The following is a 25,291-nucleotide window of genomic DNA, read 5'->3' as shown; positions in this document are numbered from 1 at the left end:
AGAGAATCCAAAATGGCGGCGTTCGGAACGTGTGTTGGCCTCTGAGCGTCCGTGGTGATTGCCATGGCAGGCTCCCTGGGCCTGGTCGGGGGTCGGGTTTGCCGAGTGCTTCGCGGCTCCGTCTCAGGTGATTACTTAGGTCCCGAGTAGGGTAGTTTGTTAGTTAGGCCCATGTGGTTGGGAAGGTTTAGCCACTAGCTTTCATGGGTTGTGAAACTCTCAGGTACAAGGTGCGCCAGAACTCGTCTGATCCTATTTCATGTATTTGTTGGAATTTTTAAACCAATGACATTCCCATCGTCACACCCATCAAAATTTTTCTTTTATCATTTAACAGTATTTAAAAACTATGAATAATGTAGTGGCGAATAGTAGTGCGTGGCGCAGAGTGGTAAAGCAGCAGTACTGCAGTACTGAGGTCTGAACTCTCTGCTCACGACCTGAGTTAGATTCCGGCAGAAGTTGGATTCAGGTAGTCTGCCCAAGGTTCACTCAACCTTCCATCCTTCCGAGGTCGGTAAAATGAATACCCAGCATGCTGGGGGGGAAAGTATAGATGACAGGGGAAGGCAATGGCAAACCACCCCGTAAAACATCTGCCGTGAAAACGTTGTGAAAGCAACGTCACCCCAGAGTCGGAAACGACTGGTACTTGCACAGGGGACCTTTCCTTTCCTGCGTTATGTTGCGGTTACGAGCAGATTAGTACTATGTGTCCCGTTTTAAGCCTTCCTTTTATTGTGATGACTTCAGCTGATTTTATGCTGCTCCTAATATTCTGCAGGAAGTATTTAAAATGTATTCTTTGTGATGCTGCGTTTAATGCAGACTTTAATTTTAAGAATCTTCTGAGCTTTCGTTGAAAGTCTTTTTTTTGCAATATGATATCTGCTGCACATTAGGCATTATGTATTTTTTAGTTATAAAGCTTCCTTTTCTGAAATGCCTTGAATACGTTTTTTATTTGAGGAAATATATAGGTTGTTCTTGGTAAGGTTTTGGCACAGACGCAACAGAAAGGCTCCTGACCAATACTCCCTCAAACTGTGGAGTCTTGTGAGCAAAAGTTCTACTTTGTGAGCTAGTTGCATTAAAGTTGTGAGTTACTGCCGCTAGGTCACAAAATATTTCCTTTTTCTGAATAAGAAAAATCTTGTTATATGAAGTATTTCACTCCTTCCAAATACACACCATGAAAAAAAATCTGGGGACTGGAAAATTTGACTCTTAAAAAAAATCCAACCCCCTTCTTTAACTATGGACTTGTACATAATTTTCAAGAATTTGTTATTGAAATGTAAATAATATTGCCTACAATCAATATGCTATGTGTTTAATGATAATGTTTTTTTTAAAATTCAGTATTTTGAGTGTTACAAAGTTTAACTTAACTTTCAAATATGGCAGTCGTACCTACTGTCTCTCTAAGAATCTCTGTTGAAACAAAACACTTTCTTTAGTTTACTACAGAATTTTTCTCTTTTCAACTCCTTTCTTAGTTATTCATGTGTTGGATATACATGTAATTTTTCTCAAATAAGATGAAAATATTTATACTTTGAAATGCCATAAATATGCTAAGTACTACAATTTTATATGCTAAGGAATTAATGATGAACTATGCATTTCATGTTCAGTCTGTAAAATGTTTTGGTTTGATAGGGAAATAAGAATTTTTTCCCCAAGTGATCTTTTTTTCCCTGGAAAAAGTCCCCTCATGTATTCAGAATTTTCAGAAATCACACATCTCTGTTCTTGAGCCACTTGCTGCTGCGCTGGTGCCCCCCTTTTTTCTGTCACACTTAGGTGAAAGAGTAAATAAATCTTTGTTTTTGGTGGGATGTCCCCCTTTCTTGTCACTTATCTGTATTAAGCTAAGTTATAATGTACATCTCAGCACAGAAAAGATCCTTTAAAGGGGGAGAGAATGCAGTACTTAGCTCTGCCATGTTGACAGTGGAGCATAGCTCTGTCCCCTCTGTCAGCACCTAGGTGGATGCTCCACCTGCAGCCACCCCACAGTGTCCTGTTTATTTCATAGAAAATTTTACATTTTTGCAAGAGTAAAGCTGAAAGCATGGGAGCCCAGACAAATAATACACGTGGTGTTCATGGTGTTGTCTGGGCAGTCCTCCTTTATTGTGTGTAGGAGGGGTGCTGTTGTCCATGAGGGGGGAAATCCTAGTGTAGATCTGATCTGTGACTGTATGAATTTGTTTCTGATCAATACATTTTTTCTCTGCAAGATTTATTTGCAATTTTACTTGTGAAAAACAAAGGCATGTATACTTTTAAATTCAGTAACTATGTCAGATAGCATATACAATTTTAGTGTGTTATGAATGATGCATTCTATTGTTAAACCAGCAATAATTAGTTCAGATTTGATAGCAAAGTAGTTATTACGTTTTTTAAAGAAATTCCTGAAAGAAAACCATGTGTGGGGAAGGAATCATTTCCCCCACACACAACGCTTCAAAATTTCACAACTCTGTTGAGTATTATATAATGTACACAGACAACAGAGAAGACCAGTTACCTTCATGTATTCTGTCTAGATCAGAGGCTCCCAAACTTATTTGGCCTAATGCCCCCTTTTCAGAAAAAAACACTCAGCGTCCCCCTGGAAATCTTCAGCTCCGACTAGCACAATGGAAAGGTGCCACCGCCCAGCCTCTTTCAACCCAAAAGCAGTAGGTAGCGGTAAAATGAGGTGTTCTTCAGAGGCTTCCTTGGAAGGCAGCGTTTGCCCTACAAAGAAAAGCAGTGGCACAGTAGTGCCTTTCAGGGCTCTCGACTTGCAATCATGCCACATGGGAAGGGGGATTAAGGAGGTGCCCAGCTTTACTCCCTGGCAGGGTGGCACGCTAGACGGTTGCCTACCCGACCTACTCCCACGCACTGGTCCTACAAAAGACACTCTGTGGCTGGGGCGTTGCAGTTGGCTGAAATCAACAGAAGCAACTACCTGGTAACCAGACTGTAAGAAGCCTGATACTCTGCAGAAAACCCTGTGAGGAGAAAGCTGCAGTTTCGAACTCTTCAGAGAAGTTTGTTCTATTGCCTCAGTGCTTCCACTGTCCTAACTTGAACTGTATTGCTGAGGGAGAAAGTGCAAGCAACCTTGAGAAGCTGCTAGCTGTAGAAAGTATTGGCTAGGATAGACTGGTAAGGTTTTCTTGTTTCTGTGTTTCTTGTTTTTCTGTACTAGGGATGGGCATAGACCAGAAAATGCTGGTTCAGTTCATGAACAGAACCGGACCAGTTTGCAAACTGGACCACAGCCTGATTCGCGAACCAGTTCGCAAACTGGTCCGGTTTTTAAAAAGCCCCCCACAGGGCTTCAAAGCTCCAAAATGGCAGGTTATCTCCTGATCACTCTTCTCAATGTACCCACCAAGTTTGGTCCACGTTGGACTTCAGGGGCGCTGAGTTACAGACCCCTAAGAAAGGTCATTCACTGCAATGCTTTTCAATGGGATGTCACCTCTGCTGGTTTAGAAGTGACAAAAACTGACCTTGGTGAGCTAGAGGCCTTCAACGCACACAATTCCTCCCTGGGATGACTCTCCACATGGCCCACATGTTACATGCATGTCAGATTTGGGGGGATCCAAGTAGCAGACCACCAAGCAAGGTGCCTCCAGGAAACTGGTTTTGGGGGAGTTGTCCAGCGTCAGTTTGAGACGCTACTATGTGGACCTGATTAAGCTACAGGCATCAGACTCCCAGAGTACTTCCCCAGGGACCACTCACATGGCTGCAGGTGGCTGTGTCTTCCTGGGACTAGCCACCCAGTCCTGGTGACATGATGACTGATTGGGACCAAGCCTTCCATCCTACCTGGGAAGGTGACAGGGACAACCAAGCCTGGCAACTGGGACTCACTGCACAGCTGCGGGAGGGGGCACTGGTGGACTAGCTAAGGGAATGTGTGGGAATATGTGGAAGAGGAGAAAGGATGCTTTTTTGGAGGAGCAGCAAGGGTACCCCAAGCTGGGGAAGAAGGCAGTTAGCCAAGCCCCTCAGAAATCTGTAGGTAGTTTGGGTGCCTGAGTGGGAGAGGAGAGTGGAACCCCCCCAGGCAGAGACTCAAGCAACACAGGAAGAAAAGGGGTGCTTTTTGGAGGAGCAGAAAGGGGACCCCACAGCCAAGGAGGAGGGCAGTTAGCTAAGCCCCCCCAGAAATCTGTAGGTAGTTTGGGTGCCTGAGTGGGAGAGGATACCCTCCAGGGAGAGACTCAAGCTATGCAGGAAGAAATGGGGTGCTTTTTGGAGGAGCAGAAAGGGGACCCCACAGCCAAGGAGGAGGGCAGTTAGCTAAGCCCCCCCAGAAATCTGTAGGTAGTTTGAGTGCCTGAGTGGGAGAGGATACCCTCCAGGGAGAGACTCAAGCTGTGCAAGAAGAAACGGGGTGCTTTTTGGAGGAGCAGAAAGGGGACCCCACAGCCAGCATGCAGAGAAAAGGGCAGTTTTCAGAACCTGCAAAAGTGAACAGTCCACCCCCAAATCAAAACAAAAACATGTTTTAAATGAAAAAAATCTATCCATATTTCCCACTCCTCACAGCAAAGAAAAAGCCAGGGGGGGAGGGGGAGAAATGTAGCTCTGAATGCAAGGAAAGGAGAAAAAAGAGAGAGGTGATGCTTTTACTCTGGCAGTTTGTATAGAGGCCAGGAGATTCAACAGGTATCTCCATCCACCCCAGTAATTCCCCCCCCCTCCCCAGTTCACCAAAAGATATTCTTTCACATGTGAGAACAAGACTAGCAAAACCCAGATGCAAACAGAGGACAGGAATGCGCCTCCAGTGATTATATACATGCCCACCCCCCATCCTGAGGAAGCAGATCGATGCCTGTCATTGGAAATCAGACTTGCCTGTCATCTTCAGACTGTCACTATTGGTCCCTCGATGGCTGAAAAAATCCCTCTCATACTCACTTTTCAGCATGAAACTCCATGGGTGGAGTTTCTTTGCCAAGAGTGCACAAGAAGTTCTGAACCGGACAGAAAGTTTGGAGACTTCCTGATCCGAACATGTGACTTTCAAACCAAACTGTTTGAACCTCAAACAAGGTAAAGTCCGGACCAGATTTTAGTTCGGGTTCGCATCTGTGCCCATCCCTAGTCTGTACACCTCTATTTTTTTTTAATTCTGTCTTGTAAATAAACTGCATCCTCCTTATATTTTAATTGGAAGAAGTTCTGGTCCTCGTTACTAATCTATTTGGGTGGATTCACACTAAGTACAGGCCTGGCGCTAGAGGTTCTGGCGCCCCTAGGCAGAGGCCTGTTCCCCCACCCTTCCTGTTCCTTATTGTGCGCGCAGAGCACATGCTGCCCAATGACGTCACCAGAAGTGACATCATCAGGCTGCTTGTACTTTGCAGGAGCACTCACCCCGGCCCCTCTCCTGCTTCAAAGGGAGCCGGCAGGGGGGGCAGATGAGCACTCACGAAGAAGCATCATTGGATGGCAGCGGGCGCAGGGAGACGTAGGCTGGCAGGTGCGGGGAAGCCGGTGAGGTGCGGGGAGACGGAGGCCGTTGGGACACATGGAGACGGAGGCCGGAGGGGTGCGGGGAGGCGGAGGCCGGTGGGGTGCCTGAGGCGGCCACCTGCTTGGCCTACTCCCACATGCCGGCCCTGACTAAGTAGCAGACAAAAAGCAACCCTCTATTTTTGTTAACTGGAATTTTTCTCTGAATTAGAAAATCTGGACCCCTCCCAGAAATGTGATGTTTTGAGACCTCCCTCCCTCTATTTTTGTTAATTGGAATTTTTCTCTAAATTAGAAATTCTGGACCCCTCCCAGAAATGTGATGTTTTGACACTTCCCTCCCCTTCCCCCTTTATGCTTCCACTGCCTCCTTATTTTTATTCACCGCCCCCCAAAGCTACTATCGCCCCCCTGGATCGTTCCAGCGCCCCCCCCAGGGGGCAGTATCGCCCACTTTGGAAACACTTGTCTAGATTCTTCCCAGGGACATTTAGCTGGGCACTTTTGGGAACCAACGTAGGACTTAATCCTAGTTGACGCTTGCATGTGAATGCGCTGATAGAGCTCTGAGGTCGGTAGAGTCAACTGCGTCAGATGTGGAGGAGACTCTTATCTTGGAGTATTTGCATATGTTAAAGCTCCCTGCAAGTGGAAAACTTGCACTGTAAGGTGTGTGTGCGGTGGGGGGGGGTCGTTTGTAGGAAGATTTTGATATGAAGAAATGTGCTATTTCAGATAGCAAGCGACAGATTCTGACTTTTTGAAATGAAGAAAAGTCAGAATCTGTCACTTGCTATCTGAAATAGTACGTTTTGCCCTATTTTGCCTGCCTCCATGTGGGAACTAGGGATGAGGTGAAACTAAGGCTGATTCAGCAGGACATGTTTTGATATGCTTCTCCCTCTTTCCGTGGTGTAAATTAAGAATGATTAACCCAAAGTGACATAGAAAGCTGCTTGGCTGCATGCAGAGCCCCTGTGTTCTTCTTAGTATGACACACTGGCTTGGCTGGTGACAATAAAAGACAATGGGACAGAATCCACTTTCTCTACCATTCCTAAAGGCTCTCCAACTCCTTGTATCCCTGCGTCCGGAGATTGCTTCATAGCTTTGAGGCTGCCCGGCCAGCTTCTTGTCTTGAATAGCTGTTGGTTTGAATCCTCATAAAGCCAAACTTTCCCGTTTCTCCCAGAAGCTGAGTCTCAGAGGTTCCGAGAAGTTGAGATGATGTTTGTCAGCACTGCATGTCAATCACACCGGTTCAGCAAATTGGTCTCAGAGGCTTCACCTCCACACATGCAGCATTCATCTTTGGTGTCAAGTGAAGCTGTAAAACTGAGGATTGATTAAGGGAGGGACGGTGGCTCAGTGGTAGAGCATCTGCTTGGGAAGCAGAAGGTCCCAGGTTCAATCCCCGGCATCTCCAAAAAAGGGTCCAGGCAAATAGGTGTGAAAAACCTCAGCTTGAGACCCTGGAGAGCCGCTGCCAGTCTGAGAAGACAATACTGACTTTGATGGACCAAGGGTCTGATTCAGTATAAGGCAGCTTCATATCTTCATATGATTCCCTGTGTTGTTGATCTGCCTTGTGGGGATTCTTCAGACTCTACTGTTTTTTCCTTTTGTGGCTCAGGTTTGAGCGTCCATTTCCTGAAGAGCAGAGCCCAGCAAGGCAGGATTTCCCCTGTTTGCTTCTGTGGAAGTTCTGCCCTGGATCACATCCTTGGGATTCCTAAGGTGGAAGCAAAACCTTTGGTGGGCCAGCATCCTCCACCTGTAAATGCATTTCAAGGTGAGACGAATCAGCTCTCGGACGGGGCGGGGGGGGGGGGGATTACAGGAGCAAAGTCTCACAGGAAGGTGGCAGCTTGCAGTTGTTAAGGGTAGAGGGCTCCGTGCTAGTAGGGCTGATGTGGTGTTTATTGCAGTTTCAACAAAGGAGCTTTAAAAGGTGCCGGTCTCTCTGAATGTGTACACAAGACTAAAAAGGAAAAAAATCAGAGTCCAGTGTCACCTTTAAGACCAACAAAGTTTAATTCTGGCTATAAGCTTTCATGTTCATTTACACTTCAACAGTATCTTCTCTCCCCCCCATGACATTCAGAGAGAACTTTGACCCTTAAAAACTAATTTAACTCAGCAGTTTACACAGAATACGTAGGGAAAGATCCACTTTGTTTGTAGTGTGTGTGTGGGGGCAGTGGTGGCAACAGCAGTATGGTGTAACTACACATCATTCTCTAGTGATGCCATCTTGAAGGACTTGTCTTGCTTCTGTAGACTATTTCTACTCCCTGCACTCTAGTGAGGGATGAATTTTTGTTGGAATATGTTGAATGAATACAAGAGCTATTTTCTGGGTTTCCTATCGTTTTGCAAAATAGCAGTTCCTTCTAGCTCTTTCTGACGATCAGGAAACCTGCTGCATTTCCATAGACATTTTTGGGGTAAAAAGGAGAAGGTATGTCCAAGTTCTGCTTTCTAGGGTGGTACCAAAGGGCAGTGTTTTGAGTGTGACCTGCTCTGGCAATTGTGACTTGGGCAGGAGGGCAAGGGAGAGGGGGGGTGCTGCTTAAAAAAAAATCCATGCTCTTGCTTTGCTGTTTTTGCAGTGAGAGCAAGACAAGAGTGCATCCCGTACATTTCACTGTTAGCACTCCAAAACGTCACAGGTTACAGTTGGAGTAGGGAAGAGTAAAAACTGCAGATACTCAGAGGAGCTTCTCCACTCTGCTTCTGTACAAGTCCCTGTTCTGGGTGTTCCTTGTAACTGGAGAAACAGTGACACTTGCGACTGAAATGAACCCGTATTCTTCCCCTATTGGTTCTCATCTCCACCTTCCTCCCCTCACTTTTTTTGGGTGGGGGGGGGTCATCCTTATCTTCCATTTTAAGTTGCAAGGTCTTTTGAGTGGAGACTTGTCCTTTTCTTCTCTGTAAAAGTTCCATGTATAATGACAGCTCTATGTTAATGAAACATGATAGGGCGCCACAGGCAGCCTCCTCTCAGGCCAGGAAGTTCCGTTGTGTCTCTCCGCGCTAGGAGTGATAGAATGCTCCAGTCACATCTCATGCCAGCTTATCTGATCCTCGGCAGAAGTGGATGGGAAGGGGGCAAGACCAGACTAGGGACTCATGCAGAAATGCAGCAGGTATTGCAGTTCATCCTGAGTGCATTCCTGGGTCACTGGAGCTTTCAGTTATTGAATGCATTCGAAAGGAATTCCCTCTTGACATGAAGCACCTATTCACGTAATGCCTGTCCTGAGATCATACTCTTCCCATATGTTCCCCAGAGAGTACTGCGATCTGGCTCCCAAAATCTGCTCGTAATCCCCGGGCCTAAGGAGGCCCGGTTGAAGTCAACCAGGGACAGGGCCTTCTCAATAACAGCCCCTTGCTGGTGGAACCAGTTACCGGAAGAGGTCAGGGCCCTGCGGGATATTGGACAATTCCGCAGGGCCTGCAAGACAGTCCTCTTCCGGTTGGCGTATAATTGACCGGCACCAAACCACTAAAGTACCAAAAACTGAAGGAAGTGTATGGATTGCATGTTGTTGGACGAATGCACTGTTTTTAAATGTTTTAATTTTTTAACTGTGTTAATTGTTATTATATTTAAATTTGAACTTTATGTTAGAATCTTTGTGTTGTGAGTTGCCCTGAGCCCGCCTTGGTGAGGTAGGGCGGGATATAAATAAAATAAATAAATAAATAAATACTGGAGTTTGTGTGTTCTCTCTGCAGCTGAGACAGATAATTTGCTCTGTTACGAGCCAGATCAGCCCGAGAATCCCAAGGTCTTGAGAGTTGCCATTATCGGAGCTCCGAATGCTGGGAAATCAACCCTCTCAAATCAGCTCTTGGGCCGGAAGGTAACATTTTCGAGACTATGTGCTGAAGAGTTTTCTTGACTTCGTTACAGTAAGCCTTCAGCTGTGTGTGTGTGTATTTGTGTGCACAGGTCTTGCCAGTGTCGAAGAAGGTACATACAACGAGGTGTAGCGCCCAGGCTGTCATCACAGAGGATGACACCCAGCTGGTAGGTATCGATCAGTATTCCCTAAAGCACTCTGTCCATTTGGCTAGAGGAGCGTTCCAGACTTTGGGGTCTTCTGGGAAGCTTCCAGTGAGCCATAATAGGGGCAGTCTTTCCTTGCGGGTTCCCAAACATCTGGCAATTGGGTGACAGACTGCCTCTGAACATGGAAGTCCCATCCCTGCCTTTTGCGGCTAGTAGCTGTCTGCAGATTCTTCATCCACAAACGTTCGCCCATTTTGCGTTGGTGCCTGCAGTCCATCCGTCTTAGCCGAAAGGGTAATGATGATTTTGGATTTATATCCCGCCCTATCCTGAAATGGCCTTTACTGATAAACCTAAACAAAACAGAAGTCCAGCCACCCCTCAGAGACCACCAGCGTTTATACTAGTATGAGCTTTTGTGAGCTAGAGCTCCCTTCTTCAAATACAAGTGAGCTTTGTCTCACAAGATGGCAGTGGGATAAACGTTGGTTGTTTTCAAGGAGTCACTGGATTTTCTCGTTTGTCTTCCCACAGTAAACGAAGATGGCTGTTTCGCTGGAATTATGCTGACAGATAACCAGTCACTCTTCTCCATTCCTGCTTTTTGTATTCCAACCAGGAGAAGTATCATCGCAGTTCACACTAGCTCTTATATCAGATTCCTGTTCTCCCCCCCCCCAATTAAGTTCGTAATGAATAATTTCCCCCTACATTCTTCCCAGAGGAGGTAGGGATGGCCACAGGGATAAACAGCTTAAAAAGGGGATGCGATAGATTCACAGAGGTGAGGCCTATCAGAGGCTACTAGCCATGGTGACTGAGGGGAACTTCCACGTTCAGAGGCGCCAAACCTCTGAGTCCCAGAGCCAAGTGGCAACATCAGGGGAAAGCCCCAGCCTCAATGCCCCGTTGTTGGCCCTCCAGAGGAACTGGTTGGCCGCTGTGTGAAACAGGATGTTGGACTAGATGGACCTTCACTGGTCTGATCCAGCAGGGCTCTTTTTGCCTTCTTGCATTCACACATGCTTTCTTGCAGACTTCTCATTACTTCTGGTTTCAGTCCGTGGTGTTCAGATTTTAACTGGGGTGTCTTTTCTCTTCCTCCCCTAGGTTCTCTTAGATACTCCTGGGCTCACCACTTCATCCAAAGCCAAAAGGTAGAATCCTAGCTGGGGAGAAGCATGGCTGTGTTGGAGAGGCGGGTCCAGACAAGGAACAAAGGGGGGGTCAGCGTTACAATGTTTGCATCTTCTTCTTCTTCAGGCACAACTTGGAAAAGTCTCTCCTGCAGGACCCTTGGAGGAGCATGAAGAGTGCAGACCTAGGTGGGGGTCTTAATTCTCTCCCCCCCCTTTCTCTCCCATGCCCCTCTGCTGCATGTCTCTGTGGCATCCTGCTTGTAGGGTGAGGTGGGCGGGTGAGCTGTGTGTTCTGCCAGTACAAACAGCTGTTCTTCTTTGAGCTGCTGCTCTGGTGCTCTTTTAAGTATTTGAAAGACTGTCTCATAGAGGAGGGAACAGCAGGAAACTGTTCCTGTTGGCAGCAGAAGATGGGACTCACAGTAATGGGTTTAAGAGGAAAGATAGGTCCAAGTGGGCAGCCGTGTTGGTCTGAAGCAGTAGAACAAAGTAGGAGTCAGGTAGCGCCTTTAAGACCAACAAAGTTTTATTCAGAACGTAAGCTTTCGTGTGCTCCAAGCGCACTTCATCAGATGAGGAACCAGGTACACTGAGCAGGGCTGTATGTAGCTGGTAGGCAGTGTTTTAGAATGCAAAATGGTACACATTTAAGATCCAAAGACAGAATAGTAACATTAACAAATTGAGCAAACCTTTGATCTGGGTAGCATGAGTGGAAAGATACTACTTGGATATTAGAGGGAAGTTTTTTTACGGAGTAGTTTAGCAATGGAAATGGCTGCCTAGGGAGGTGGGGAGCTCCCCCTCACTGGCAGTCTTCAAGCAGAGGCTGGACGAACACTTGTCAGGGATACTTTAGGCTGATGCTCCATTGAACAGGGGGTGGGACTAGATGGCCTGTATGGACTCTTCCAACTCTATGATTCTTTCTGCATAGCTGCGGATCCAGAGGTCGTCCCTGGCTAAACATGCGCGTGACCTCTTTGTTTTGCAGTGGTGGTGCTGGTGGATGTGGCAGATCACTACACACGGAACCAGCTCCATCCCCAGGTGCACAAGTGTCTCTCCACATTCTCACAGATTCCCAGCGTCCTCGTCTTGAACAAGGTAACCAAAGAGCTGAGGCCACCTGGGCTTTACCCTCTGAAAGCCTTCTGCAGTGCAACTGGGTCTGTGTTTCTCTACTTCATTGGGAGTAGAAACGGTCTTCAGAGCATGGCATGATTCACAATCAAACATGCTAACCTGTTGAAGCAGCAGAGCTGTAGCTTGCCTGCAACGTTCCCTCTAACCTGCAGAGTCTTGTGAGCAAAAATTCTACTTTGTGAGCTACTGGCATTCAAGTGGCGAGCTACAGCATAAATCAGGGGTGGCCAACCGTAGCTCTCCAGATGTTTTTTTGCCTACAACTCCCATCAGCCCAGCCAATGGCCATGCTGGCTGGGGCGGATGGGAGTTATAGGCAAAAAACATCTGGAGAGCTACCGTTGGCCACCCTTGGCATAAATTATTGTGCTCTGGGGCCATTTTTCCTGAGCTAAGACAAAAATGTGTGAGCTGGAGGCTAAAAATCTGTGAGCTAGCTCACACTAACTCAGCTTAGGGGGAACACTGCTTGCCTGTGAGATTTTCATCAAGTCCACATTTCAAGGAGGGAAAGGGGTTTCCTGGGAGGACCATAGAATAGAAAGTGTCCCAGCAAAAATATTCTTCCCCGGGCATGTTCTCAACAAAGCCTGGAGAGGAGGTGACTGAAAGGTGACTGAAGATTACCATCTTCAAGTACTTGAGGGGCTGTCCTAGAGAGGATGGTGTGGAATTGTTTTCTGTGGCCCCAGAAAGTAGAACCAGAACCAGTGGGTTGAAATTAAATCAAAAGAGTTTCCGGCTCAACATTAGGAAGAACTTCCTGACCGTTAGAGCGATTTCTCAGTGGAACAGGCTTCCTCAGGAGGTGGTGGGCTCTCCTTCCTTGGAGGTTTTTAAACAGAGGCTAGATGGCCATCTGACAGCAATGAAGATCCTTTGAATTTAGGGGGCAGTATTTGTGAATTTCCTGCATTGTGCTCTAGGTAATCCTAGAGGTCCCTTCCAACTCTATGGTTCTATGAAATGTCTTTTGATAAAGCAGAGAGCCACCTGGTTGTTTTCTTTAGAACAACACCCTGCTGTGCTCTCTTGTGCCTTTTAGTGAAATGTCTGCTGTTGTGCTGCCTTCTAGTGGTTCCCAGAACTTCCCAGACTTAAGGCTACCTCACTGTATGCCTTAGAGGAGTTCATGTGCTCTCTTCTTAAGTGGCTAAAGTCTTCTGCCTGGCATAATATATTAGAGCTAGTGTTCCCTCTAAGCTGGGTGAGTGTGAGCCAGCTCAGTTTTTTAGCCTCTGGCTCATACATTTTTGTCTTAGCTCAGGAAAAATGGCCCCAGAGCAAGCTAATTGATGCAGTCGCTCACCACTTGAATGCCAGTAGCTCACAAAGTAGAGTTTTTGCTCACAACACTCCGCAGCTTAAAGGGAGTATTGATTAGGGCGGTTGCCTGGTTCCAGAATTTTTGGTAGGGATAATCAGCCTTCTAACAAAACAGATACCTTTAAATAAATCTGCATGCTACCCTGACTTTTAATACATTTTTGGGGAATTGAGAGGGAGCTTACTGTTTAATAAGCTGCAGTCCATCTGGAGAAAAGAGCAGCTTTGGCTGTCTTCTTTCCCATTCCCTGGAATAGCAACCTACCAGCTTCAGAAAGCATTCCAATGAAGAAACCTGATCCCTTAATTGACAGGCTTATCAGAACAACGAAGGCAATCAACAGATAGAATAACCAACGGGGGAAAAAAAATCATGGAACAACCCAAACTCACAGGTAGTAAATGAAAACAAGCTAGCATGAAGCAATAGCAGCTTAACTTCAGAGAATCCAACGGGATAAAAGTATGATAGCGAGAAGATCCCCATAACCAGAATCCCCAAAACTGTCTAGTAAACAATCCAAAATTCTATCTGCCCAGAAACCAATGCTAAAATACACAAAGTATACAAATACAACGTATAGAAAAAAAAAATCCCAAAGGCTGTCAGAAGTAAAATAACCAATTAAAATGTTGCTTTTGTAAACATTTTAGGTTGATAAGAATCCACAATAAATTTTGGTCTTTTAGAAGTGGGAGTGGAAAAGCTTAAAAGGTACAGTGAAAGCAGCCTCCAGTCCCAAGTTGAGGAGGAGCTGTAACAGCAATATGACCTGACCCCAGTTTTGCTGATCATGTTAATGGGAAGGTTGGAGAGCTGCTGGATTTAGCTCCAGTCCACACAGACCCCAGTTCCCCTCTGCTTGCCTCTTTCAGGTGGATTTGCTGAAGAAGAAACATCTTCTTTTGGACCTGGTAGTGGAGCTCACGGAGGGAGTTGTCAATGGGAAGAAGCTTAAAGTTGCACCTCAGTCAAAGGCGTCCTCCGCTACTTCCAGCAGTAGCATCTCTCATAAGAGCACCCAGGATTCTGAGGTTACAACTGCAAAATCTGGAGACCTAGTGGAAGCAAACAGCCCCCAGGCAGACTCTGATTCCGATGCTAGACCCAACAGCATTATGGAGGATGTGGGAAAGAGCATGGAGAAGCCAAAGATGTCCAAGAAAGGTTGGCCCCACTTTCGGGATGTCTTCATGATGGCTGCCATTAACAGAGAGGAGGTGGAAACACTGAAGGCAAGTTGAAAGCCCTGCTTAAGTAAGCTTTAGCAGTCCACTCTGGGCAGTTACACAGCTGGTCCAAGGGTGCGATTTTGAGATGTCCTGCTTTCAAGGGGAGTCTTGTAAGCATGGCCACGAGGATGGGGCTTTGTAGTTCAGCTGATGGTGTGATAAAGGTTTATGAATGGCACAAAGACATTTTGCTCCTTCCCTTACCGTGTTCCCTAGTGGGCTTTCAGAAACAACTCCGTGAATTCTTTAAGGTTAGGCAGTGGTGCTTACTGTCACTGCTGGATGGGAACCTCTAGGCTTAGAAGCAATGCAGCTCTGAACTCCAGATGCTGGAGAGAATTGACAGGAGGGGGCAGCTGCCCTCTCATGCTTGTTTGTTTGCTTCATTCAGAGAGCCAGTTTGGTGTAGTGGTTAAGTGCGTGGACTCTTATCTGGGAGAACTCGGTTTGATTCCCCACTCTTCCACTTGCACCTACTGGAATGGCCTTGGGTTAGCCATAGCTATGGCAGAGGTTGTCCTTGAAAGGGCAGCTGCTGTGAGTCCTCTCAGCCCCCCCCCCTCCACCTCACAGGGTGTCTGTTGTGGGGGAAGAAGATATAGGAGATTGTAAGTCGCTCTGATTCAGAGAGAAGGGCGGAGTATAAATCTGCAATTCTTCTTCTCCTTCCTTCTCCTTCTTCTTCTTCCTTCTTTTTCCTTCTCTCCTTTCTTCTTCCTTCTTTCTTCAAAATACGATTGTAGCCTGTTCTAAGGCTTATGTTTTATCCTGCTCTTACTGCATTGTCTTCTACTTTCATTGTCTTCTACTGGACAGGAGACATCATAAAACAACAACAAAAGTGGAATACTGAAGGTAGAAGACAATGCGGTAAGAGCAGGATAAAACATAAACCTTGGAACAGGCTACAATCCTATTCCTTAGATAAAGAAGATCCATTCTATTATAGTGCAGTCCTATTCCCTTTATAAAAATGAATAAAACTCTATTCTAGCCATTCTGGAGAATGATGGAAGTGTAAGAACCTTCCTGGCCTCCTCAGGCAGGCCATTTCCACTGGTCCCCTGTGGAGTCAATTTAATGGTGGCCACTCTGCATGGTGGAAGGTGCAGATTAGAAAGGAGAGAGACAGTCTAGGCCACCTCCTTTCTGAATGTGTGCCTTCCTCTTTTAAGAGGCAAGGACCAACTGGTGCCAGAACAATCAGGTATGATGGGGAAGCCCACCTTGGATATTTTCAAGTATGGCCCAGAGGTGCTTGCTAAGTTTTCCTGCACATCTGCCAGGCCCCGGATAGCCCAGTCTTGTCAGATCTCAGAAGCTAAGCGGGGTTTACTCTGGCAAGTACTTGGATGGAAGATCTCCTTGAAATACCAGAGCTGGAGGCAGGGGCAGGCTTTATTCAGCCACCGCTCTTAATATCCTTCAGGCCCCCAGTAGGGGTCAGTCACCAGAGGCTGTCATGATTTCTAAGTGCATACACACACATAAATAGAACCCCCCCCCCCAAAAAAAAAAAGCGTTCCTGCCCATCTCATTTAAAATAAACTGTTTTAAAACTTTGAAGTAAGACGCAGGCTTTACTTGTTTTCAAGCAACCCTAAGTCTGGTGCAACATCACCAGGAAGTTGCTTACCAAAACTTGGAATGAGTCCACCTTTGCTCTGCACTTGGCTGTCACAACTGCCGGCTTCACACCTGGCCCTACAGTTAGAACTATCAGTCTGCACTAACCTGGTATATTTAAGCAGTTAGATTCAAGTCCAGTAACACCTCACAGCATCAAGATTTTGGGAGTATAAGCTTTTGCGAGTCAAAGCTCCTAAATCGGGTATCTGACAAAGGGAGATATGGCTCTTGAAAAATTGTATCCTGAACATCTTGCTCTCTTAAGGTGCTAAAGGATTTGAATCTAGCTGCTTAAGTAGACCTGGCTAGTGTAGAAGAAGAGATTGGATTTCTACCTGCCTTTCACTTGGAGTCTCAGAGCAGCTTATAGTCTCCTTTCCCTTCCCCTCCCCACAACAGACACCCTGCAAGGAAGGCGGGGCTGAGAGAGTTCTTTTGAGAACTGCTCTTGTGAGAGCAGTTCTTTCCAGGACTATGACCCAAGGTCACTCAGCAGGTGCATATGGAGGAATGGAGAAGCAAACCTGGTTCTCCCAGAATAGAGTCTGCACGCTTAACCGTTGGCTTTGAATTCAGTGGGAGCTCACAGGAGCATAGCTCCTGAGCCTTTCTGAGGGTTTCCCTTCTTCCTCCCCGCCTTGTCCATTGAATACTGTGTTTCCCCGAAAATAAGACACTGTCTTATTTGTTTTTTTCTCAAGAAGACACACTAGGGCTTATTTTCAGGGAATGTCTTATTTTTTATTAAGTATGATACAACAATCTACGTTTATTCAAATACAGTTAAGTCATCTTCTGGAACATTGTCATAACTCTCCAGACCCGGAATTCCATCCTGAATTTTTTGCGACGCCCATCACTAGGTCTTATTATCGGGGTAGGGCTTATATTTAACAAATGCATAGAAATCCTGCTAGGGCTTATTTTTGGGGTAGGTCTTATTTTCAGGGAAACAGGGTAGTAGGTGCAGCTGCATAACAATCTCTGGATGAGCTCCACCACCTATTTTTCTACAAAGCGACCCCTTACAGCAAACTGGCTCTCAAATAGATAAATACTGGGGCCAGTACTGTATATTGATAAGGTTCTAACTGAGGGGGGCTCTCATGGGCAGTCAGAGACAGGCCCCTCAGATTCCTGTCTGGTCCTAGGGACCTGCTAATCACATACCACATACACACACGTATATGCTGATGATGCTGTAGATGTCAAAAAAGGCAATATGTCAGGGAGTTCAGAAGCTGCAAGAACATCTGGGTCAAATCTGGTTTGAAGGCTAGAGGTTAATTGCAGATCCTGATGCATGAGTGGTGTGCAGTTCCTCTCCCCTTGCTTTCAGGCCAAGGTGAGTCTTGGGTGCCCACGCCACTCTTGGGTGTGTGCCACCTGATGCCATTTGGATTCTCTGTGCCAACAGAACTACCTCCTGATGCAAGCCAAGCCAGGCCCCTGGGAGTTTCACAGCGAGGTCCTGACCAGCCAGTCTCCTCAGGAGATCTGTGATAACATCATCCGAGAGAAGCTGCTTGAGTATTTGCCTGAGGAGGTGCCCTACACAGTGGACCAGGTGCGTTGGTGAATCAGAGGGGGGTTCGGGCCTGCCTTTCGCTCATACAGCTCCACAGCCTCTCACTACAGTCTTCTTGGTTTTCATTACAGCAGACGGAAATGTGGGAGGAGGGACCCAGTGGGGAGCTGATCATCGCACAGAATTTATTGGTCCAGAAGGAGACCCATATGGTAAATACTGGGGCCAAAGGGTGGTTTTCCTAGTGGGGGTATTCTCGAATGTTGTTACATTCTGTGAACTGCAGTGAAGGATGGGATAAGATGGCCCATCTCCTCCCCCCACCCCCCAATCTTGTATAGCAGGGATCCTTAGGCCTGAGTTCAATCCCTCGTGGAAGCTGGGTTTTCAGGTAGCCGGCTCGAGGTTGACTCAGCTTTCCATCCTTCTGAGGTCAGTAAAGTGAGTACCCAGCTTGCTGGGGAGAAAGTGTAGATGACTGGGGAAGGCAGTGGCAAACCACCCTGTGAAAGGTCTGCCATGAAAAAGTTGTGAAAGCAACGTCACCCCAGAGTCGGAAACGACTGGTGCTTGCACAGGGGACCTTTCCTTTCCGTGACCAGTCTAGTACACAATTCACAGGTCCATTCTATTCTGTCCTGTCCACTCTACAATGCCCCCAGAATTAAATTTCTGTCTGGAGTACTAATCTCCTTAAAAGCACGTTCAGAAACTAAAAAGATTATATTTCTGTTATCCGACAATGATGCTCATGTGTCCTATAGTGTCTCTTTGTTTGCCCTTGAAGCTAAGAAGATAAAAGCAAGAGTAATATCAAACGCTGTAACTTCCTGAGGTTGGCCTTTCTGGGGAACTTTTAAGCTGTTAAGTGGAAACTTTGTTGTTCGGGTTCTGTTTTGTTTTTTAACGGCCAATGGCTACACACAATACATTTTTGACTGACTGACAATTCACAGGCATTCAACCAGCTCCGACAGTGTTCCAGACAGATGCAGTTAAAAGCTGCAGCCTCTGACCTGTCCAAACACCCAAATCCGACAGAAAGCTTCCAAATTATTCAGAATTGGCCTTTAGGCTTCGGTCTTCGATATTCTTTACACTGCTACCGAACAAATTGATCTCCCTCATTTTGCTGGATGCGTTTTTCATTTTAAGATCAATCTGCTTGGACAGGTCAGAGGCTGCAGCATTTAACTGCATCTGTCTGGAACACTGTCGGAGCTGGTTGAATGCCTGTGAATTGTCAGTCAGTCAAAAATGTATTGTGTGTAGCCATTGGCCGTTACAAAACAAAGCAGAACCCGAACAACAAAGTTTCCACTTAACAGCTTAAAAGTTCCCCAGAAAGGCCAGCCACAGAAAGTTACAGCGTTTGATATTACTCTTACTTTTATCTTCTGAGCTGCAAGCGCAAACAAAGAGACACTATAGGACACATGAGCATCATTGTCAGATAACAGAAATATAATCTTTTCAGTTTCTGAACGTGCTTTTAAGGAGATTAGTACTCCAGACAGAAATTTAATTCTGGGGGCATTGTAGAGTGGACAGGATAGAATAGAATGGACCTGTGAATTGTGTGCTAGACTGGTCATGGAAAGGAAAGGAAAGGTCCCCTGTGCAAGCATCAGTCGTTTCCAACTCTGGGGTGACACTGCTTTCACAACGTTTTCACGGCAGACTTTTCACGGGGTGCTTTGCCATTGCCTTCCCCAGTCACCTACACTTTCCCCCCAGCAAGCTGGGGACTCATTTTACCGACCTCGGAAGGATGGAAGGCTGAGTCAACCTCGAGCCGGCTACCTGAAAACCCAGCTTCCACCGGGGATCAAACAGGTCGTGGGCAGAGCTTAGGACTGCAATACTGCAGCTTTAACACTCTGCACCACGGGGCTCTTAAAAGACTGGTCATAGTTTTTTGTTATTTTTGGTTGTCGAGTCATGGCCAATTTTTGGTGGCCCCATAGGGTTTTCACAGCAGGAGGCGTTCAGAGGCCGCTTGCTGTTGCCTGCCTCTGCATAGTAGCCTTAGAATTCCTTGGTGGTCTCCTATCCAAATACTAACCAATACTGACTCCGCTTAGCTGCTGAGATTTGATGGGATCAGGCTAGCCAAGTCAAGGTGGTCCTAGCTATCTGTAGACGTTTAAACTGGAAAATGTAATTTGGAGGGCAGCCGTGGGCATCTTCCGTGGCCCCCTTTTACTTTCACTGTTCCTGCCTCGCTGCTGCTCCTATTCTACAGAGGCCAGAAGGTTCCCCAGGAGCTCCTTTTATGTACACACATACACATCCAAAACCTTTAATGGCATAAAAGAGTGAAGCAAAACATAGACAAGATCCAAACGGGTGAAACCGAGTAAAAATTACACTGACCAGAAAGGCAATCCAGACAACACCACGGAAAACTGATCAAATATTCATTGCCCTTGTACAAAATGCCAGGGGTGGCCAAACTGTGACTTGGGAGCCACATGTGGCGCTTTCACACATATTGTGTGGCTCTCAAAGCCCCCACCACCCTATTGGTTGGGTTGGAGAAGCATTATCTCTTTAAATCACTTCTCCAAGCCGGCCAGCAGCTTGGAGAATGCATTTAAAGTAAAAGTTGCTTCCTTCCTTCCTTCCTTCCTTCCTTCCTTCCTTCCTTCCTTCCTTCCTTCCTTCCTTCCTTCCTTCCTTCCTTCCTTCCTTCCTTCCTTCCTTCCTTCCTTCCTTCCTTCCTTCCTTCCTTCCTTCCTTCCTTCCTTCCTTCCTTCCTTCCTTCCTTCCTTCCTTCCTTCCTTCCTTCCTTCCTTCCTTCCTCCCTCCCTCCCTCCCTCCCTCCCTCCCTCCCTCCCTTCCTTCCTTCCTTCCTTCCTTCCTTCCTTGCGGCTCTCTAACATCTGACGTTTATTCTATGTGGCTCTTACATTAAGCAAGTTTGGCCACCCCTGCCCTATGCAATGCAACAGCCAAGCACCCAGCCACCAGCCCATCAATCTGGGGGATCCACCAGTGAGCAAACGCTGGGCAACTCCCACTGGAGAGCTGGAAAGGTCAGAGGGAACAGGATCAAGAAGTTGCTGATGAATCCACGAAACACAGGGCTGCGGAGCGATAAATGAGCAACTGAGTCAGGCTCCGACAAGCAGCACCCACATCGCCTGTTCTCAAAAGGGAAAATATTCAGTCTGGCGAGTGTAAAAGCCCGTCGCCTTCGAGGGCCAGCAAGACCCTGCATGCAAGCAACTCCTTGCTTTGCAAAGGGCAACAAGCCAAGACGACAAGGAGGCCAAGATGGGGTGGGATAGAAAAAGTATAAAATGGGGTAGGATAGAAAAGGTGAAACTGGAGGGGGAAGAACAGATAAGGCAAACAGTGCAAGGTAGAGGAGGGGGGCTCCTCTCTTGTATGTACTTCCAGGCGTGTGGCTGTCCTGCAACTGATCCACCGTCATGCTTTCAGCTGGAGATGTCAGGCTACAGAACAATTACGTCATTATGCAGACTGAGCAGAAGCAGGGCTGGCTTGGCTCATGTGCCGTTTCCTTCTTCCCCCGCAGAAGATCCTGATTGGCCACCAGGGCAGGCAGGTCAGTATCATTGCCCGTGAGGCCGGTCGTGACCTGATGGACGCTTTCCTGTGTGACGTCCACCTGAAGCTCCGCGTGAAGCTGAAGAAATGAGTTGGCCTTTGGAGTGCCCCTGCAGGAGCTGGATGTGAAGAGGGGGGGCTGCTGCCCAGCTTCCCCTCCCCACCCCCTGGAGCTAGCCTCACTTCTCACGCCAGAAGTGGGTGCGAAGGAACCCCAGCGCTGCAAGGTTCTCCGAGCTGCTTCTCTGTTCCTACAAAGATTATAGCAGACGCAGGGGCTCTCTGACGTGGACGCGGGACCTTTTAGGGTTACTGCTAGGTGCAAAATTACAGTGGTTCTCCAAAGGACAGTGCAGTGAGGCTTGAAGAGGAGGGGAAAGCAATGTGCGTTTCTGCGCATCCCTTTTAGTCTGCCTCTAGCGTCGCATGATTGTGGCTGGTGCAGTGAGGTCACTGCATTCTCCTGGTTTGGACAGTGCAGCCTTGATGGGCAAGCAGGTTCTCCTCTGTGGAGGGGAGGGGAGGGTTATGGTTCTGCCGTTTCCTGCTTGACTCAGAATATGCCCCGAACTGCCTCTGCTCTACAGCTTTTGCCGTGCAGAAGCAGTCTACAGAGGAAGCCACCACGAGAGACTGCCGGCAAATGGAGAGCGCAGGAGCACTGGCCCTTCAAATGCCTTTTCTCTAACGCAGCAAACAGAACCAATTCTCAATACAAGCCACGCTTTTTCTGAAGGGAGGTGGGAGCCAGCAGGTTTCCAGCAGAGCATACAAGCGCAGACCTCCTTATTTACTACTGGGACAGTATTTTTAATGCCATTTCACTCAGGGGGTGGGCTTGAAAAGGAAGGGTATGTCTGAGGGAATCTGCCTCAAGCGCTGTCCAAAAGCGCTGACTTGGCCTGTGCCCATCAGACGAAGTATCTTCATCCGTCGGTGGCTTTTGTGTTCTGTGCTCAAAACCGAGGCTGCCATCCAGGCAGTGCCTCTTCCCTTCTGCTTTCTCTTGCTCTACCGAGTTCTGTCTTGCCCTTCATGCCTTTCTCTCCGGTGTTCAGGGTGGCTGAGTTCCTATCAGTTAGCTTCTTATTGACTTCATTTGTGCTCTGCCTTTTCTCCCAAGGGAACCCAAAGCATCATTCTCCTCTCCTTCATTTAATCCTCGCAACGGTCCTCTGCAGTGGGGTTGGGCTGAACGTGCATGACTAGGCCAAGGCCACCCGGCAAGCTTCCAGAGTAGAGTGGGGGGCTCACCCAACACCGTTTGCTACCCTGACTGTCCAGGGGATGAACTAACTGGTCAGAAGGAAGTCAGAAGTGAAAATTGGGTCCATTGTCTCAAGGATGCCTAGAAACTGTTGAAAAAACTATATTATCGAGGCCCAGGGAAGATGCTTTTTCTGCTGTGGCATGTTCTCTGCTTTCCTGAGCAAGAAACTGGATAGACTGCTGGCTTTTGGAGATGTTCCAACACACGTGGCAATCTCAGGCTTGAATTTGGCAGTGGAAGGCCTATTCCCCCCCTATGAATGGACCCAGTGGTCTAGCAAGGGAGAGAATGGGCACTTTCTGTCATTCCACTCCCTCTGCCTGTGTTGTCCAGCTGCTCATGTCAGCCAAGGCCTGTCAGGGGAGGGTGTTGCACCAGCACATTCAGGGAAAGCTCCATTACGAGCCTACGCTTTACAGGGCTGCTGGCTTGATCGTCTGAAGGCTCCAGATTCGAGTGGTCAGTGGGGACCCCTGTGTGTTACCAGCCTTGTTTAAGCTCTGCAGGCTGAGAACCAGAGCTCTTGCCTCCTACCTACACAATGGCAAACAGAGCAGAAGCAACTCCGGTTTCTTTGCCGAAGCCCTGCTTTCCATGCCAGTCAGCACCTCTGCCTGGCCTGCTCTTCCCTCCTTGGATCTTTGCAAGGATTTTTCCAGCAAGCTTATCTTCAACAGCCAGTGTGGTGTAGTTGTTCGTCGGACTAGGATCTGGGAAGCCCAGCTTCAGGTCCTCCCACTCTGCGATGGAAGCTTGCTGGGAGACCTGGGGCCCGTCACACTCCGCTTAACCTACCTCACAGCGTTGTGGTCAGAATGAAACAGAAGGGAGGAGAACGACGCAAGCCGCTTTGGGCCCCCATTGAGCTGGAAGGTGCGATATAAATAAAGTATATTAACTACTGACTTCAGTCTTGAGAGGATTAGTACCTGAGAAGCTTCTACCAGTAGTGCCACATCTGAAATGAATATGTGCAATGGGAAGACTTTGCAGTTACCACCATGGTTTCATTTTGTCCTTTCTGACTTGCCCCTGCTGCACTGGCATTGAATTAGAGGATGGTTTGTTCAAGTGTATGTAATTGGAATGGGCTAGCAGTGCTTGCTTCATTTGATCAGTACAGTCTTCCCTGCAAGACTGTACTAGGAAGGCACACCTTCTAACTTGCAGCTGATACTAACTTGACACAGCAATGATTGACTGTTCTTTATGACCTCACAGAAGCAGTTGTTCAAGTGGAATAAAACTGATTTTTTTTAAAAATATATATATACAGGGCTGAACAAGGTGTTAATTAAATTCTATGAGGATTACATCTTTCCTGCAGCACTAGTTGGGGAGAAAGGGGAAGACGAAAATCAGCACTAACTTGGGAGGTGTCCAAGGAACAAAAGGTGGGGTGAAGCTCATAGCAGGAAATAAAATAACCAATTACTTTTTTGGAGATACCCCTAGCAAGCCATCTGTGTGTTTTTATGGAGCTAGCCATGAGTGATGTTTTCTAATTAAAGTTTTTGTTTGAGAAATAGAGACTAGAGACTTGAGTTGATTCACAAGTTGAAACTGCAAATGAAATCATAAAAAGCCAGAAAATAAAAATAGCATAAAGAAGAGTTATTAATTTAGGCATGTTCATTAAAAAATCTTCTCGCTAGAAGGAGACCATAAAAGCAATTTTAAAGTGCCAATCCTTAGTTAAAAGTCTGGCTAAAAAGTGTTTTGGTTGGCACCTAAAGGAGTGTAAGCTGGGTGCCAGGTGATTTCCCCACCTGGAGGGCATCCCAGAGGTGGTGCCATGAAGTTCATACATGGCCCTGGGTGAGCCTTGGCTCCGACTTTTAATAAGAGTGAAATGACACTGGTCTGCCTTTTAAGGTCATCATAAGATTTCATGAAATGTTTTGCTCCTGTATTTGCTTTTGCTGAGGTCTCCTCCATTAGCCACATCCCTATCTACAGTGGTGGAAAATGGAGAAAGACTGGCTTTCTGATTAGCTTGGTTATATCAACTAGATAATGTAACAGTTTCACTGATCTCGATGTGTGTGTATCACAAATAACCAGTGCCCTCCTGCATAACTTGTGCTCCCATCCTGGAACATTGGGGTGCTGTTCTGTTGCTGACGTTATTCATATGCTGGTTTTAAATGTGTTTATTTCTATACAGAAGTTTATAGAAGTTCCTAGTTGTTTCAGTTACTGAAGGTACAGTGAGGTGTACATAAAGTAATCCTGCATCACACTGCTTGGGATTTTGTATGTAGGTCTGCCAGTTGAGGGTTCATCTTGTGCTACAGAGAATAAGCTTGAGAAGGTCACGGGGGATTCCTATTTGCGTTAGTTGCAAAGGCAGTCGCTTTGCATCTGAAGTATGATGGTTTATGGGTGATTCTGTGTGCCCCATCTTAATGTGCAGCGTGGGAGATGATAACACGGGGAACACTGCAGGGTTGCTGCAGGCCCCGTTCAGGCGTTTTCGACCTTCCTTGCACTTTGGGAGCAGTAATCCTGGCACTGTTTTCATCTTTCTACTGCAAAAAAACCAAAAGGGTTGTAGCAGGGATTAAATTTTAAAAGCTGACGGTTTCAGTATGAGCGCCGTCTTCTAACTTTTTGAAAGAGTCTTTTGCCAAGTAATTGCAGTGACAGACTCGCATTTTCCCACGCTGCGAGTTGTCACCGCAGCAGCACTGTTCATCCAAGTTTAAGAGGAAAAAGACAGGAAATCCGGGCTGCAGACAAAGGAATGGCCGCTCTAGCAATCCCTCGTCGCCTCTATGATTGGGAGAGCGCGCTGTGGCCCGAAGAATACGGGCGGTACGCGTGCGTACTAAGACTCGCCCAAAGCGGCGTCTGGGAATCCGGCGAGGCCAAAGAAGGCAAGTGATGCAACGAACGTCGCAAACTGTCTTCACTTC

At 47.0% G+C, this 25,291-nt stretch overlaps 1 protein-coding gene across 1 annotated transcript; it reads left to right on the top strand.

Moving 5' to 3' along the window:
- Nucleotides 1–23,640, top strand: ERAL1 (Era like 12S mitochondrial rRNA chaperone 1). Its single transcript, XM_060259448.1, has 11 exons — nt 1–127; nt 7,136–7,294; nt 9,250–9,377; nt 9,467–9,544; nt 10,637–10,683; nt 10,790–10,851; nt 11,660–11,772; nt 14,014–14,373; nt 17,417–17,566; nt 17,659–17,739; nt 21,072–23,640. The coding sequence occupies exons 1-11, from the start codon at nt 64–66 to the stop codon at nt 21,192–21,194; spliced, it is 1,365 nt and encodes a 454-aa protein (XP_060115431.1). The 5' UTR covers nt 1–63; the 3' UTR covers nt 21,195–23,640.
- The last annotated feature ends 1,651 nt before the right edge of the window (nt 23,641–25,291 follow it).

This window comes from Heteronotia binoei, chromosome 18 (genome assembly GCF_032191835.1).
Source record: "Heteronotia binoei isolate CCM8104 ecotype False Entrance Well chromosome 18, APGP_CSIRO_Hbin_v1, whole genome shotgun sequence".
In the NCBI taxonomy this organism is placed as follows: Eukaryota; Metazoa; Chordata; class Lepidosauria; order Squamata; family Gekkonidae; genus Heteronotia; species Heteronotia binoei.
The sequence above is the reverse complement of the archived record's forward strand: the minus strand, read 5'-3'. Positions and strand labels throughout refer to the sequence as shown.

Bases quoted from the DNA above. Each gene is read 5' to 3' on its own strand.
- ERAL1 (XM_060259448.1), top strand. From the start codon at position 64: ATGGCAGGCTCCCTGGGCCTGGTCGGGGGTCGGGTTTGCCGAGTGCTT. The intron at 10,684-10,789 runs GTAGAATCCTAG...CTTCTTCTTCAG, and splicing joins ACTTCATCCAAAGCCAAAAG to GCACAACTTGGAAAAGTCTC. The intron at 14,374-17,416 runs GCAAGTTGAAAG...CTGTGCCAACAG, and splicing joins AGGAGGTGGAAACACTGAAG to AACTACCTCCTGATGCAAGC.